General features: G+C 28.6%; 2 protein-coding genes across 3 annotated transcripts; both read right to left on the reverse strand.

Moving 5' to 3' along the window:
• Window positions 1–1,240: 1,240 nt before the first annotated feature.
• Window positions 1,241–5,758, reverse strand: LOC125369722. Of its 2 annotated transcripts, XM_048372565.1 has the most exons (4): window positions 2,217–5,758; window positions 1,986–2,141; window positions 1,854–1,910; window positions 1,241–1,766 (listed from the first exon to the last, which is right to left on the reverse strand). In XM_048372565.1, the coding sequence occupies exons 1-4, from the start codon at window positions 2,499–2,501 to the stop codon at window positions 1,671–1,673; spliced, it is 594 nt and encodes a 197-aa protein (XP_048228522.1). In that variant the 5' UTR covers window positions 2,502–5,758; the 3' UTR covers window positions 1,241–1,670. The 2 variants fall into 2 exon arrangements, with proteins under 2 accessions (XP_048228522.1, XP_048228523.1); XM_048372566.1 differs by lacking the exon at window positions 1,854–1,910.
• Window positions 5,759–5,888: 130 nt separating this feature from the next.
• LOC8289511 (probable terpene synthase 2) lies at window positions 5,889–11,338 on the reverse strand. Its single transcript, XM_002523589.3, has 7 exons — window positions 11,182–11,338; window positions 9,679–9,946; window positions 9,221–9,593; window positions 7,925–8,146; window positions 7,473–7,611; window positions 7,134–7,382; window positions 5,889–6,443 (listed from the first exon to the last, which is right to left on the reverse strand). Exons 1-7 carry the CDS (start codon window positions 11,305–11,307, stop codon window positions 6,378–6,380), a joined length of 1,443 nt encoding a protein of 480 aa, XP_002523635.2. The 5' UTR covers window positions 11,308–11,338; the 3' UTR covers window positions 5,889–6,377.
• Window positions 11,339–17,050: the final 5,712 nt, after the last annotated feature.

Consider the following 17,050-nt stretch of genomic DNA (forward strand, 5'->3'; position numbering starts at 1 on the left):
ATAACAATTATCAGAAATTATTTATTAATAGTCTAACTTTATGCACTTAAGATAAACGCTCTTGAGAAGTAAAGATCTTGAGTTTAAATCTCTACTTTAACGTTAAGTAAATTTTTACTTTTATAGCGAGTGTAAGGGGATGACTATCTCTTATTGTATAGCATATTTCCATTGAACCTACCATGAATAAAAAAGAATAGTCTCACTTTTAATTCAATTTCCTCTAAAATATGAGAGAAGACATGCTTTTGACCTTATGAAGCTTTGATAATATCTTTTCAAGGGAAAATGATCCTAGATACCCCGACCTTTAACTGTTTTCAAAAATCTACCCTCACCTTTAAAACTTATCAATTTGGTCCACCATGTTTGTATATTGTATCATTCCTACCCACCCGCGTTTTGGTGTGTGCCACTACGGACATGGCGTCCACACGTTGCTCTACATATATGTCTACGTGGCTGAGGACATAGAAGTACCTCAAAACTCACCGTTTCGTCCCAATTTCTTCCCCAATTTTTTCCCCAATTCTAATTTCTAGGGTTTACAATTACAATACAACTAAAAACTTCCATAACTCATTTTATTCATCTCATTTCCACTTCAAACTATAAGGGGCATCATCGAGCTTCTGTTGTCAATAATGTATGATGCTTTCGTTTCAATTTGGTCATGTAGGGGGGAGCTATTATCATGACGATTGGGTGAATGAGGAGAAGTTTGACGATTGGGGCGGAGCTGTGCTCATACACTGACGAGAAGAAGTTTGACGATTGGGGCAGAACGTTTGTTGCTTTTCAAGTTCAGTTTCTGTGGTATGGTTGAACATTGTAATGAATGATTGAAAAGCTAAAAAATATAAAGGAAAATTTGATGAAGGAAAGTTTGATGTTTGATTATCAGTTTGTGCCTGTTTTTGCCAGACAGGAGTTGCACTGCCAGACAAGATTTATGGTTGATGTAGCAAGGTGTAGGATTTGGGTTTGTAGTAGATGGGTGGGGTTGAATCTTGTAATCAATGGTGAATTGATTTACCAACTTTTATAATTGATTATGCAATGAAGCTCTTATTTTTCTCTTAAGATATTTTGCATGTATTGCTTATGGCTTTGATGAAGTAAAGTGAACCTATTGTTATTATGACAGATTCACATTTCGACACATAAAATAGGCATTAAACAGCCTTTTAACATTACTATAATATAGAATCCTTACAAAAATCATGAGGTACATTAAACATATGTCTTCGAAAAGATAAACACATAAAACAACTAAACAACTAATATTAAGGCAAACTAATTGATATGATCCAAATGACAGATTTGTTTCATGCAACTTTATAAGCATTAACAAAACACAGTACTACAATTTCTCTAAGGCAACTTCTTAAACTTCTGCATTGGCTTTGGCAAAACATGTTGCCCTTCTTAAATCACCAAATCTGCATTCTTACTAGTCTTTGTTTTTGTAGCTACCACCTTCTCTTTGCCTTTCGAACTAACTGATATATTAGTTGCTGCGCTTTTTTGAGACAACCTATCGAACACAGTCACATTCTCTTTTGCCTTTGTAGCTGTTGAAGTTTGGCTACAAACTTTCACACTTTGTTCGTGATTAGCTGATCTTTGTTCCTTTATAGCTGTAGTTGATCTTTGGGTGTTAGACCTCTTTATCTTTGGGTGTCAGACCTCTTTCTGGATTGCCTTGCTGCTGTTGCTGTTTCTGTATAACCACTAACAGTCCTCACATTCCTTTCCCTTAGCATCTGCAATATGACATATTATATTTAGAACATGAAACATATGAAAACACACAAAATTGGAGATTCACATCTGACATGTTGATTACGTACTCTTAAATACATATTACCAGTCTCTGTGGATATGTGCAGGCCATATCCTTTTTTAGCCTGCAGTAATATAACAACACATAACTCATAGGATTACTAAGTATAATTCACACAAAACTAACTTATGAACAATACCCAAATTCTTTCTTTGGCAACTGTTCTCTTATCATATGGTGGTTTGGATTGTGAAGGAGCAGCTTCTACATTTCCAACTGTGGTCTGATTTGGTACATCAATATTGGTAACATTACTTTTAGGAGCTGGTGGACATCTAGTTCTCCTTCTACTTCTCTGTTACAAGTAGAAAATTCATGAATGAGCATACTAAAGTTCTGAGATATGACAGCTCCAACAATAAAATTTTACCTGATTTTCCAGAATATCTTTAAATGAAGGTGGATTATCCTTTCTTGGGCACCCTCTTTTATTGTGTCCATATGCATAGCAAATTCTACACTGCATCCTGATTCCATTTCTACTTAATTTGTTTGGATCCCTTTCTTTTTCATCAACAGCTTTCTTTATGTTCACCTTAGGTCTTCTTGGCATCATTTTGAATGGTGGTGGATGCACTGGTGCCTCAATGATCTCATGCCATATCTTCTTGCCATTTAAAGGTTCAAGGGCATATTGATAAGCTTGTAAGTACATGTCCTTCTTGTAACATTCATCAACATAGTCATCCACATTCTGCCTCAACTAATGAATACTAAAAATTGCATGAATGCAAGGAATTCCAGTCAGTTGCCAAGCTCTGCATGTGCAACTCTTGTCTGGCAGAGACACCACAAACTGATCATCAAACATTTTAACCTGAAATTTGTCATTCAAAGCTGGCTTTCGTATATAGAATCTAGTTTCCCACTTTAACTTCTCAGTCTTCTTTCTAATCCTTGGGCACAATTCATCCAAACTGTTTTTCATCATGTCAAACTTCATTTTAATCATTTTCATCAAAGCACCCCTAATCTCTTCCAACATGTCAATAATATGCAGCAACCTTGCTTTGCATATCCATCCATTAAAAGTCTCAGCAGTGTTGTTGTCAACATTGTCACACTTAGGGAGAGTGGATATGTATGCTTTACAGAAGAGTCTTGGATTCCTAGAAACAAATCCATCTTCTGCCTCATGATCAACTTCTCTAAGTTCCTTCAAGTTAGCCACAAATTGTGCTTCATATATACTGTATACAATTTTCCAAAATAGTTGTTTCAGTTCAATTCCATTATGCAGTTTCTTCCAATTTGCATAAATGTGTCTTGAACAATTTCTTATTTCAGCATGTGGGACAAACTCTTGTAAATCTTTAATAAGGCCCTATACACATCAATAAAACAAATTGCATGTAAGTAATTTAACTAGTAACTGATTCAAGTATAAGAAAAAATAGGCAATAAACAAACTTTTTATTGGTCACTTATGAAGGTCCATCCTATGCATGTGTTAATGGACAAGTTATTGAAAAATCTGCTTATGAACCATCTCCAAGTGTCTTCGTTCTCAGCCAACACCACTGCCCAAGCAATGAGATACATTTGGTTGTTACCATCACGACCAATTGCACTTAAAATTGCACCCCCAAGTATATTCTTCAGAAATGCACCATGTAGGGATATGACAGGTCTACATCCTTGCATAAAACCCTTCCTTAATCCACTAAAACATATGTATAATCCTTAAAAAACAGAATTATCCCCTTCCATATTGCATTCTAGATCAAAACATCCTTCTCTATCAACTCTCTTCAATTCATGCACATAGGATCTCAACTTGGCATAATGAGCCTCTATTGATCCTCTAAGCTTCACTAAAGCCAGCTTTTTTGCCCTATAACATGAGCATTTCGAGACTTTTCAGTGCATATTTTGTCATCAAATCAGATTCCATTTCACCTACAGAATAATTTGGTTTCTTTCTAAATTCATTTAAAAGCTCTTCAGCCAGCCACTTTGTAGTTGCCATATTATTTCTTTGCACCTTAGCACAGTTATGTTAGGTCTAACAGTCCTAACCATGAATGTCCTCTCATTTGGAACCTTTAAAGCATACACTCTCCAACTCCAGTTTCCTTTACATTGTGCTTCCAACCTATCATCTCAAGTCCTTTTCTACAACACATCATATACCCATTTGCAATAACATAATTCTGTACTGCTCCTCTAAATTGTTCTGCATTTGTGAATTTCATTCTTGCCACAAACTTTAAATCTTGATGATTACACTAAGGATTGTAAATTATTTTTTTCTCCCTCTTTTCTTTCCTAAAACCACAATCATCCTCATCACTTGAAACAGGAGTATCAACCTCAGCATCACTGTCAGGGTACTCAGAATGGTACTCACTACTATCACTCACATTGTCATCCACTTTAGTATTGCTACTAGCCCCCACAAACCCAGTGTCATCTCTCCCTTGGTCCCTATCCAATCCTAACCCAAATCCATTGTCAACTACAGTCTTGCTAAAGTCCTTCAGATTCTGTTTTGCAGTAACATATTCCTCATCCATATCTGAGTCAGAAACATCAGAAGATAGGCTATCCTCATCACCACATTCATCATTTTCAGGGGTATAATCTTCATCCTCACTAGATCCAGCATAGTCATCAACATTGTTCACACATTCAGGCTCTACTTCATTTTTCCCTTTATTTACAACACTTTCAGGTTCAGTTTCATTTTGATTTGCATTTTCAAATGCAACTACAATCAATGGTTCATCTGCATTATCATTATGAGGTTGATTATCATTTTCAGTTATAATTTGCCCACAGTTTGGAGTCATTATTACAACTTCAGCATAAACTTTTAAAAACCCATAATCTAAACCTTCTACAAACATCTTTTTGCACTCTTCCTCAGTCTCAACAAAAACTAAGCCTAGATCCTTCCCTATAGGATTCCATCTCCTAAGGGGGTTCATAGGCAACACTTAAGAAATGTGTAATCCCAATGTTTTCACTATCTCCTCAATATCATCCATATTGAAACTAGAAATGCCACTAAGACTTACACTGCACCCACCAACATACTTGACTACAGGATTACTAATTAATGCCCCACCATGATGAAATTCAATAGGAATACTGCATAAATATACACACAGCAATTAAATTAGTAATGAGGCAATAAAAATGCAACTTTGTAGTAATAACAAATGCAAATGCCTGTAGTAATAACAAATGCAAATGCAATAACAAATGCATTTGGAATTAGGACACTTTGTAGTCATTGGGGCACTTTGTAGCAAATGCATTTTGTTATTACAGCCACTTAACAAATGCATATACGAAATGGCATTTGTAGTAATTGCATTATGTTCAGAAAGTGCTCGAAGGTTGTAGTAATAACAAATGTATATTCCCTACAATGTTATACCCACGAGAATAAGATTCCCCACTTGCATTGCTTTACCCATTCAATGTATTAATAAATGCATACCTTCATTGTCATTTCCTGGAAGGAGCTATCTTGCAGGGGACCACAGTACAAGCTTCAACAATAATGGACGACAGAAGGGACAAAGATAACAGAGCGAAATGAGAGGAATAGAATGAGTTATGGAAGTTATTAGTTGTATTCTAATTGGAAACCTTAGAAATTAGAATTGAGGAAATCATGGGACGAAATGGTGAGTTTTGCATTCCTTCATTGTGCTCAGCCGCGTAGAAAAACATGTGGGGCCGTGTGTGGACGCTATGTCATTAGTGGCACAGTGGCACACGCCAAAACACGGCTGGATAGACATGATACAACACGCAAACATGGTGGACCAAATTGATAAGTTTTAAAGGTGAGGATAGATTCGTGAAAATGGTTAAAGGTTGGGGTATCTGAAATCGTTTTTTCTATTATCAAATTTAAAGAAAGACGAATCTGACATACAAAAAAGAAACACGAATATGATCTACAATAGTCACAGTTCAACGCTGCTTCCATTAAGATTCATCATGGGAAGATGTTTTGATCAAGCAGCTCAATATTTCCTTTGAAGTAGAAGATATATATATATATATATATAGTTCTTAAAACCCCTTTAAGTAATAAACTTCATTATGTTTTATTGATTTGATACCCAACACACAAAGCCCATTAATTATAAAGATGCAGATGCCCAAGAGACAACTTTAAAAGAAACAAATGGAAAAAGCAAACCTTGAATAACATAGGATGCATCTTCACTCCTATTAAATGTTACAAGTGAAAGAACCTTCAGCTTTAGATTTTATTCAAATTGAGATATGTATAAAACCTGGAAGTGCAGCAAAATAGACTTCAGATTAATCATGATCAAGCTCACATCTATGCTGGATCAATCAATAGAGCCGCAACGGAACCTTTCATTAATTCTCCTACATGTGTGTATTCATCATCATCCTTGTATAAGTAATCCATAATACGAGCAGAATTAACCACACGTGTACGGAAAGGCATTGGTACATAATTTGGTTGAAGATGTTCCTCATTTATATCCTTCCAAGCATCAATTATTTGTTTATTGAATTCATCTCTTGTTGCTTCCTCTCAGACACCATTTTGCTTCATATAGCACTCAACACTAGATGCAATATGCCCTCTTTTCTGCTCGAACTACAAAAATTGATACATTTTTTTTATATTAAAAGGAAAGAAAACTTGGATAATAAAATTGACAAAATGAATTATATGTCAAACTGATAGATTAGTAATACATATTTATTAGTATTTGATTGATTGAGATATGTGTTAATCATTTAAACTTTAAATAAAAATACTCAAACTACATGACATTCGTCTATTCAGTATAATGTATCTGCTTATAATACATAAGTCTTAGCTCATATGTCTTCTTATAAAGACATTTCATTTTTCCTTTTTAAATTTACATGGACACATATAAGGCTTAATTACCAAATAAATCATATATTCTGCACTTGCTTCAAAACTAGCACATGTTCTTTTTTAATTATTAAATATTAGAAATCTACTTTGACATTAATTTTAATTTTAGTATCTGGCGAAATTATAAATTAAAATTGTCGATTTGGCTATAATTTCAGTACTAGAAAGTAAAATTAAATTTCTAATAGCAAAAAGAAATTAAGTATCATTCCTAAAAAATTTTATTCGCCCTCCAAACTTCTTATAAGTTTTCTTATTAATATTATTCATATTTCGGTTTTTGCTCTAATAAATTTCTTAAAATATTTAATTTGCCTTTTCTAAATTAAAATTCTGCTTTTGCCACTGCATAAGATACCTCATTTTGCACATATGTTAGATTAATGAATTACCACATACCTCATGGGATACAATGTCATCCATCAACCTACAAATGATAGATGCAGCTCTCACAATTTTAGGGTCATTAGAAGCCCAGTCAAAGACCTCCTTTGTTGCAATATCACCCATGCCAACAAAAGATGTAACTGTAAGCATAGGGTAGGCACAAGATACCAAAGCAATGCTCATATACTCATCCATTGTTGGTACATAATTTTTGTTCATCCAATTGGCTTCAACCAAGTATGCTTGGGCAAGCTTCTTCATCTGGGGGAAAATTTATCAAACAATTCATAAGCACTTTTACTTTTTATGCTAATAAGTATGTGAAATTTCAACAAAGGAAGACATGAGTACTGCTTCTTTGGCATAATGAAGGCGGTAAGATCTTCCTTGCTCTGATAATGCCCTTTCGATTTCTTCATACACATTTAAGAGTGCTTTGTAGCACACTTTCATGTACTCGGGGAGTTGGTCTATGCAATCAATATCCCACCTAGAAGATGAATTTCCAAATGTTATGTGATATCTTGAATCAAATCCAGTATTTAATAACTTTTTGAATTATGTTAAAACTTCATTCAATATTCTTCATTATTTATTTTTCTCTTCTTGAAAATTTCTCAAAAGCTTTCTAAAAGTTTCTTAAGAATTTCAAAAAAAATAAAAAATTAAAAACTCTTTTTTATTTCAGAAAAGTTTTTTTTTAAAAAATTTTGATGTCCGAAACATATCCAATATAAAAACGCTGCTTCTTTAGAAGTTTTCTTGTAATCTAATCTTTTATAAATTAGATAAGTAAAGCAAACCTGTTAATTGCATCAAGAGTAAAGACTACAAGTTCTTCCAGTGTGCCATACGCGTCATATATATCATCTATTACTGATACTACATTGATTACTTTAGTTAAAAACATTCTGGCACGATGGTACTGAGACTCAAAATACACTCCCAATATCCAAAAGTAACCCTCCACGACCCTGTCTCGTGTAAAAGGGAGCTTGTTTACAAAATCTAAATCTTTCCACCACCTAAAATTGACATGATGCAACATAAATCAGTAATCATCCACCCCATAAAAACTGGAAGTCCGGTTAATCAGTTTAGACTTTTTGAGTTTTTTTATTTTATTTTTTATACAGAATGTTTGTATTAAACTGATTTTCTTTTTATTTTTTAAAAACTGAATCAAACCTAAATGTTTTATTTTTGAAGTTGAAATAAATTATTTTTCTTTATATAAAAACAAGTAAATTATATTTTTAGATATTAATAGATATTTCAGTTTATTCAGTTATAACTAAATTTTTTTGAATAAAAATCGAAACAAACTAATATATTATTTAGTTCGTCCCATTTTAACCGAACTAAATCCAAATAACCGATCCAAATCAAACTAATCGGTTCATTTGGTTTTTCAATTTCGGTTTGATTTTGCCCACCCTTATCTAATTTTGAACTTTTGTTTTAAAATGATACTATTTTCTTAATTATTTTTTTAGTAAATAAAGATTTATTTTTATTTGAGGCAAAAATCACTTTTAGAATCATGATTTATTTTTGTGACTTAAGATATTCTAAAAATATACTCCATGTCAAACACCACTTTAACGCCCATTTAAAAGATTTTCTTACGTGGAATGGGACGGGATTTTTAATGAAAAAACACATTTATAAAATATCTCTTATGTGCATGTTAATATGAGGTTTGACATAAAACATATTATTAAAGTATCTTTCATCTAGTGCCATATCAGCAAAAATGTTTTAGCCTACCATATAAAACAAAAATAATTTAAAATAAAATAAAATTTAAAATGTTGCAATTACAATAATTTTTTAATATTTTTATTTATTTATTTATAAAAAATTTATAAAATCTGAATTAGATTTACATAAATAACTTTTATATAATATAAAAATATTTTTATGTAAAAACCAATTAGATAAATTAATCTAGAATTTATTGAAAAGTCACAAATTTACCTTAAAACAAAAGCCAAAGTTAGATGATGGTACCGAGAAGAATAATAATTAACCCTCCCAACCTGACAGGGGACAATGTTTTAGGCAGAGAGATTGAACCAGAGAGACAAGGAACCTACAATGAGATATATTTTAGCTCCTTCTGGTGCAGTTTCTGCAACAGGTTGAAGTCCAACTTTGCAAAGGTTAGTAGTACTTCATTGTGGGAAGTATCTTCTTGGTAAATGGAGATAAAATGTCTTGCCTCCACTCTCGCCAAGCTCTTTCTCAGCGGTTGCCTTAAGGTGCGACTGATTTGGGCTGCAAGAGGAGGGCTTAAATTGGGGACTATGGACTCCAGATAAGTGGTAGTGAAAGCAAGTGCGTCGTCAAGGATGCCTTCTCCATGGACTCTGAAATGTGCAGCTTCATACAAGCTCAACATTCCCTGGAGATCAGTCTTGAGCGTCTGAATGAAGTGCCCATTTCGATCCCTGAACTTGTTAAAAACATCTGTTTCACCATTCGACATAAGCACATGTTACTGATGTAATAACTGTAAAGGTCATTGAGACCTGTTTCCTAGGAAAGAACATACCACAAGAGACATTGAGGCCTTGTTCTCTAAGTAATCGAAATCGGAGAGCGACACTATGAAGGTCATCATCCTTGTCAGAATCACTGTTCATATTCAACACTTGCTGCAATGCTTCCTCAATCTCTTTTTCAAAATGGTAAGACACACCTAATCGTTGGAGAAGATCAATCAGATTGAGAATTTGTGAGGGTTCATCAGCAGAAGCAATCATCTTTTTCACTTCCTCCTTTAATCTCTCAACTTGTTGCTCCATATCATCCTCAATATCCTATGCAAACCCAATTATGAGAGAATTATACGACTGGTAATTAAAATTTTCATTAATTTGGTTTGTCAAAAAATATTAATTTATTTTTTTAAAATTATTCTATTTTAATTCAATTATCTTCATAAATGAAATACTGTCACGTCGTATTAATATCTAATAGAATTATAATCAAATTTAAATTAAATAATTAAAATTAAATTAAATTAAATTTTATACAAAAATAAAATTAAATGTAAAATTAAATGATTTATATCATATTTTCAGAATTATAGAAACATTATTAATTTATCAAAACAATCTCTAAAAGCATGTAAAATGTAGAGACCTTAGTTATAAGGACACCTCTGAATGATACACCAATGTGTATGGGAATAGGATTGGTAATGGACAGGATATCCATTCATTTAAAAATTTCTGAACTCGAATCTGATTAATATATATATATATATATATATATATATATATATATATATATATATATATATATATATCCTGGATCCATCTCAAACCCGTTTAAGAAATTGTCTTTGTCACCCGAACCCATTCCAAACTCGAATAAAAATACCCATGCTATCCGAATCCAATTAAAATCTATTTAAATTAATTTATTAGTAAAGATATTTATAAATATTTAAATAGATAGTGGTACGCTATTTATTTATATAAATATTTGGATAATTAAATATATATCCGTTTACTGAATCCGTTTACAATAAATAAATTTTAGAATATATTAACAAAAATCAATGTAAATAAGAAATAAAAATATAGACTAATCAAATTTAAATATTCAACATTAAACATTCAATATATTAATACTATCCGAACATAAATTTAGTAAAAAATATAAAATAATATTCTAAATAATAAAAATATATAATATAATATAATAAATTTTAATATAATTATATTCACGTAATGAGTACCTGCGGATTTAAATCTAAATTCGAACTAAACTTAATACAGTTAGTAAATTTAAATTTCAAATCTGTCTCAAATTTATTATTTATTATTTGAATTCGTTCTATTAGGATTTAGTCGGATTGGATACTAAAAAATACCCGTCCAACTATCATCCCATGATCGGAAATATTTTATTATTATTATTATTATTATTATAAAGGAGGAAATGGGAATCCGTGATCTTGCTCAAGCCGGATTATAAGCCTGTAAATGCTCATGAGGAAACAGTTTTAAAACAAATATATATATATATATAAGAAAATAAGCTTTACCGTGGATTCAGCAGCACATGAAAGAAAGCGATCTCCCCAAATATTCGGATGAAAACTCGCCAAGTGACGAGTAGTATTGGGGTTTAAATTCGAAATTGCCAAAGTTTGAGCCGACATTTTGTTCATGCTGAAACTTGACACTGCTCCAACTATATTTATCCTAGCAACAGAAGCGGGAGAACCAATAATAATAATAATAATAATAAAAGAAAGAATTAAAGACCAATAACTTGTGGCACAGAAATAAGCACATGTTTTAATTGTCCAACAAAGAAATAAACAGAGAATTTTTCCAGTCCACACCAAACAAACAAACAAAACAAATAAATTACAGAATTGAAAATGAAATAAATCTACTTACAATGTGTTTTAAAGCTTGGCTTCCTTCAATAATCTAGAACATTTTTAACTGTAGGATCAGTTTTGCAGAAATGGTTAATAAATTATTCTGAAAAATTTACAAAAGAAATCAAATTATATTTTATACTTTGCCTTCATTGCGGCAATTGTTTATCTCAATTAGAAAATAAAAATGAACTAGAATTTCACAATTGAAATAAACATAAAACACAACATGATACCAAACAGCCATAACATTACTCAAATTTGAGGATTCTTTTCTTAATTTAATGTCATTGAAAAAGAAAATTTCTCACTTATGGTCAAAATAAAAATAAAAAAAAGAAATAGTCCGCTATTCCTAAGGCGGACAAGGCCAAATTTTTTTTCAGAGTGTTTTACCACTTTTATTATATTTTGATTGGTACACTTGCCGGTATTAGTTTAAATTCATCACATATAAATTATAACTCAGCCTTGCCAAGACCATAAAAATTCTTTAAAAGAATATTTTTAACAAAATGTATTATTAAATTCTTGAGTTTTTCAATTTTATTAAACTTTTAAAATTTATTTTAGTAAGTTTTTCTATTTTTATTTATTTTAATTAAAATTTAAATAATTTTTAATAAAAAATATAAAAACTTAATAAATCAAAATCAGATCTAAAATTTTAATAAAATAAATTCAAAAGTTTAATAATGAGTTTGCCAAAAATCTAATATAATTTTTTTGACATGCTCATGCAAAAGAATTTTTTAATCTCAAACAAAAACAAACAAGGAGATGTAAAGCTAGAAAACCTAAGTTATTATTGAATATCCACAAATAAAGCTAAGATAATATAAGCCACATATGTTAAATAGCCAAACAACCAAAATCAACATATAAAGCACGTTTCAAGATAGCAAAATGATAAAAGATTTTTCAACTACCATTAATGTAAGGCTCAGAATTTCTGCAAATTATAATAATAAGACAACATATTTAAAAAAATATCAATTTATTGATAAAATATAAAAATATAAATAAAATGACAACTGAATCGCCGGATAAAAAAGAAAATCGGCGGTGTCCAAAAACAAAATCTTGGTGAAGTATAATAAAGAAAAAGAGAGTGGAGAGGTGGGTATTAATTCTAATTTCTTTTGTTATGGAAGATGTTAAAAAAGTGAAATGATCTAAGATGTCTTTATCAAATTAAAACACTTGCAAACCTGAAATTTGACATGAAGAGCCGCATCAGGAGATATGGGACCCAAAATATTCCCGTGTATGTTCTACTATAAATATATAATGATTTCTGATATTTAAATATTTTTTTATATATGTATTAACTTTTTTATAAAATAAAATTATTGTCTTGATATACGTATTTATTTTTTGACACATAAAGTTCAGACTTATATATAATTTTATAATTTTTATTAATTTATTTATTAATAAATTACATTCCTAATTAAATATTCATTCTAATCCTAAAAATAATATATTAATTCTCTAATTAGATAATAATTAATTTTCTAATTAGATAATGATTATTCTAATAATAACATTAATTATTATATTTTAATATTATATTAACTAACAATTAGTTTTCTAATTAAATGATGATTATAATTATAGAAACTAATATTTTTAAATATTATATTTACTAATAATTTTAAAAACTTTTATTTAAAAATAATATCAATTATATCGATAATATAATTTATATAATTTTAGAATTAATAAAATAAATATTTTAAAAATAAATTTTATATTATTGCACTAAAAAATTTAAAAATAGAATTAAGGACATTTAAAAGTAGTTAGTTTATTATTTTTTAAAAATATTATAAATCAATATTAAATATTAAAAATTTATTAAATTATATTTATAAATTTAATCCTATAATCAAAATAATAATAACGGCCATATAATATATGGATAAACGAGTAGCAAAATCTAACTTTTTAAAATTAAAATTCTTATTTTAAAAAGGGGCGAGTATAAAAAAGTATATATAATTTTATTGTTTTAAGATTTTTTATAGATATATTAACTTTTTAAAAAATAGAATTACAAATTGTAGTAATATAAAAATAGCAAGAATTGAAAATTCAGACTCTTAGTACAAATTTTTATACACTTTTTCAATTTTATTTTAAAAATAAATAATTTTTATTTCTGTTTTATTTTTATCTATCTCTTTTCATACTTTTTTAGACTGCACTCGTTAACCATTGTTGCTTTTGGATTGAGGTTCGGACAGAGTTAGCGACAAAACAACAGAAACGAACCTAGAAATCTACAAAAATATTTTAGTCTTTGCTTAGAAAGAGGTTTTGAATGCACACGTTTCTTAGACTTTGTTTGGTTTATTTTTATTTTATTTTTTAATTATGGTTTGAAATATCATCGTTCATATGTTCAAGAATCCATTGACAATTGAATGGACACCAATGCTTCCATCTATGTAACATGCAGTTCAACCTTACCAGACCACACAAATTTACTCAAATAATTGTTTTACACTGAAAATGTAGTGACACCCAGGGAGTGAGGAAAAATCTAGCAAACTGAACCGATCAAAAAATTATCCGAAATTGAACTGAAAATTTAATTAATCGAATTAACTTTTTAATTAACTGAATTGATTTTTAATTAAATATCTAATTTATTTTTAATTTAAAAAAAAAAAATCAAAACCGAACAATTAAATTTGTTTTGTTTTTAGCAACCCAACCGTAATAACTCCAAGTAACACCTCAGCTTAGTACAGCTCAATATATAAGCTACAAAACATGAATCATTGTGACATTATCAAATACCCACAAACAACAAAGTAATATAAGCCACATATGTTTTATAGCCAAACAACCGAAATGAACATATAAAACATATGTATGACAGAGATTTTTCAACTACCATTAGTGTAAGATTCAGGATCTCTGCAAGCAGAATGAGCCACTTAAGGAATCAAATTGGATCCTACAAAATTTAATACATAGTACTCATTTGTCATTATTGCAATTGGAAAAAATATATAAAATTTTACACAACTGAAAATAATATTTTTATTTAACTTCGACTAAATATACATCTATACTTATAAATTAAGTGATTTATATTTAGTAAGTCATTTATTTACGAAATAATTGAATTATGTCTTTCAAATATTTAGTATGAAAATTAGAAAAAGGTTTAAGCCCGTTAAAATTTCTTGAGCAAAAATGGTTTTTTTTTATTAAACAAATTGAATTTTAAGAACTACTTTTAAAGAAAAAGGAGTAGATTAGCATATTTTCCTTTCAAAAAGCAAGAGAAAAGCAAATTATAAAAAACTAAAATTATCCTTGTCTCTAACCTGCTCTTCTATTCTTATCTTCTTACCCTTTTTTTTTTTTTCTATCTTTCCACTTTTTTTCTTCCAATTTCTCCTATCTAAGTATTAAAGAAGTTACAATTAAAGCACCCAAATGCCATGTAAATCCACCTATTCATTAGTAATTAAAAAAATATTGTTGAACTTCTAAAAAGAAAACCCAACAAAACCCATTTAGACACAGAATACAAATATTAAAAAAAATTATTAGTGCTTTGACACGGTGGTTAAGATATTAGTGTAGAGATTCTTTTATAAATATCCTAAAAACGATAAGGATATCATTTTTATTGTAAAAAGCCTTTTCTTTAAAAAAATACTGTCAGTAGTATATATTAGGTATTTTGTTTTTACAAAATGGTATATATCATTGGTAATTTGGTATATGTAGTTATAATTTTATGGTATTTAATTTTTAATATATGTTTAGTATATGTCTCATATACATTTAGTATTTATTCGATAATATTAATTTAATTACAGGTTAATCTATTGGAGAATTGAATATATACATAACTAGCATCTAAAACTATTTTTGGGTATCTTTCTCATATATTTTAGTATATGATTAGTATATATTTAATATATAACTAGTATTTAAAATTTATCTTTTTGTATCTATTATAGTATATGTTTCAATGCATATTAGGTATACATTTGGTATATAATTAGTATCTAAAATTTATTATTGAAATTATATCTAAATATCTATTTTATATTTTTTGGTATCAATTTTATATATTTTGGTATCGATTTAGTATATATTTAGTATACATATAATATATTGTTAGCATGTAAAACTGAAATTTGGAATTATTTTAATCATTAACTCGTATTTGTAATATTTATTTCACATATTTTGGTACATAAGTAGTATATATATTTTTAGCAAATTAAAATAACAAAGTTACAAATAAATTTTTTTTCTTAAAATTATATGGGACATATATATATATATATTATGTATCCTTTTGTATATGTATAATACTATTTCGTATATAATATCAAACCCATAAGCACCATTCATTAAAACTACCATAAAAAGAAAAAAAATATAATATAATATAAACAAAACTTAAAACAACCTAAATATCTATATGTAATTTGCACTTATCAATATGTAGTAATAAATTACCAATAAGTTCTGAAACAAATGGAAAAAGAAATCAAAATACCTTTACAATTATACCCTTCGGTTTTTACATAACTATAATGTTAATTAATAGTGATGTAAATATAATTTGTTTAAAAGGCTAATAATTATAATAATAATAGCAATAGTAATAGTATTTATTAAATTTTTATTGTATATATTAACTTTATTATTAGCTAAATTCTATCATTGCAATTTCTATTTTTTTATCATATCCTATTATTTTTTTTAATCTTAAGAATAATTATAAAAATAGTGTATAAACTTGTTAGGATCTGATAATTTAAAAGCTTAAAATTTTAAAATTACATTTTATTATATGAATCTAGTTGATATTTAAGATTGACTATATATAGCATATTAACAACAGGTTACAAGGTATTTTCATCAGTTTCTTTCGAAGATAATAACAAAAATAATGTATAAATTTATTAAAATTTAATAATTAAGTGTGTAAACTCTTAAAGTTATAACTTAGGCCTAATAACATTAAAATTCAAATGTTTGTCTCTTTTTACAAATTTGGCCCATTTTTTAAACTTTAACTTAATGATCTCATTTGGTTAATTGATTGTAATTATAGCCAAATTAAATTCTCGGTCAAAATTGGATGTTGCTCTCTTAACTTTAGATATAATATCCGGAAATTTTCATTTAATGATGTTAATATTAATAATTATTAATAAATTAGTTTTTTTATTTAAATTAATTTTAGCTTTATTTTTATTCGGTTTAATCGGAATGATTTAAATGCAATTTTGAATTTTAATATTAGACAAATAAATGAGCTATTTTCCATACCCAATTAGTTTGATTTTAAGGAGTTAATTAAGTAAATTATTTGAAGAGTAAATAATATTTTTGGTTATTCTAATTTTTTCCAAATATATATATATATATATATATATATATATATATATATATATATATAGTGGAAGAATTTGTAAATAATATTTTTATAAAGGAAATTTTGGAAAAATTGATATTTTAATTGCTAGTGGTATTAAAT

This window comes from Ricinus communis, chromosome 4, assembly GCF_019578655.1.
Source record: "Ricinus communis isolate WT05 ecotype wild-type chromosome 4, ASM1957865v1, whole genome shotgun sequence".
Taxonomy (NCBI): Eukaryota; Viridiplantae; Streptophyta; class Magnoliopsida; order Malpighiales; family Euphorbiaceae; genus Ricinus; species Ricinus communis.

Bases quoted from the DNA above. Each gene is read 5' to 3' on its own strand.
- LOC125369722 (XM_048372565.1), bottom strand. From the start codon at position 2,501: ATGTACTTACAAGCTTATCAATATGCCCTTGAACCTTTAAATGGCAAG. The intron at 2,142-2,216 runs GTAAAATTTTAT...TACTTGTAACAG, and splicing joins AAGATATTCTGGAAAATCAG to AGAAGTAGAAGGAGAACTAG. The intron at 1,767-1,853 runs GTACGTAATCAA...GTCATATTGCAG, and splicing joins CTGGTAATATGTATTTAAGA to ATGCTAAGGGAAAGGAATGT.
- LOC8289511 (XM_002523589.3), bottom strand. From the start codon at position 11,307: ATGAACAAAATGTCGGCTCAAACTTTGGCAATTTCGAATTTAAACCCC. The intron at 9,594-9,678 runs GTATGTTCTTTC...ATGGTGAAACAG, and splicing joins AGGCCTCAATGTCTCTTGTG to ATGTTTTTAACAAGTTCAGG. The intron at 6,444-7,133 runs GTATGTGGTAAT...CAATTTTTGTAG, and splicing joins ATGACATTGTATCCCATGAG to TTCGAGCAGAAAAGAGGGCA.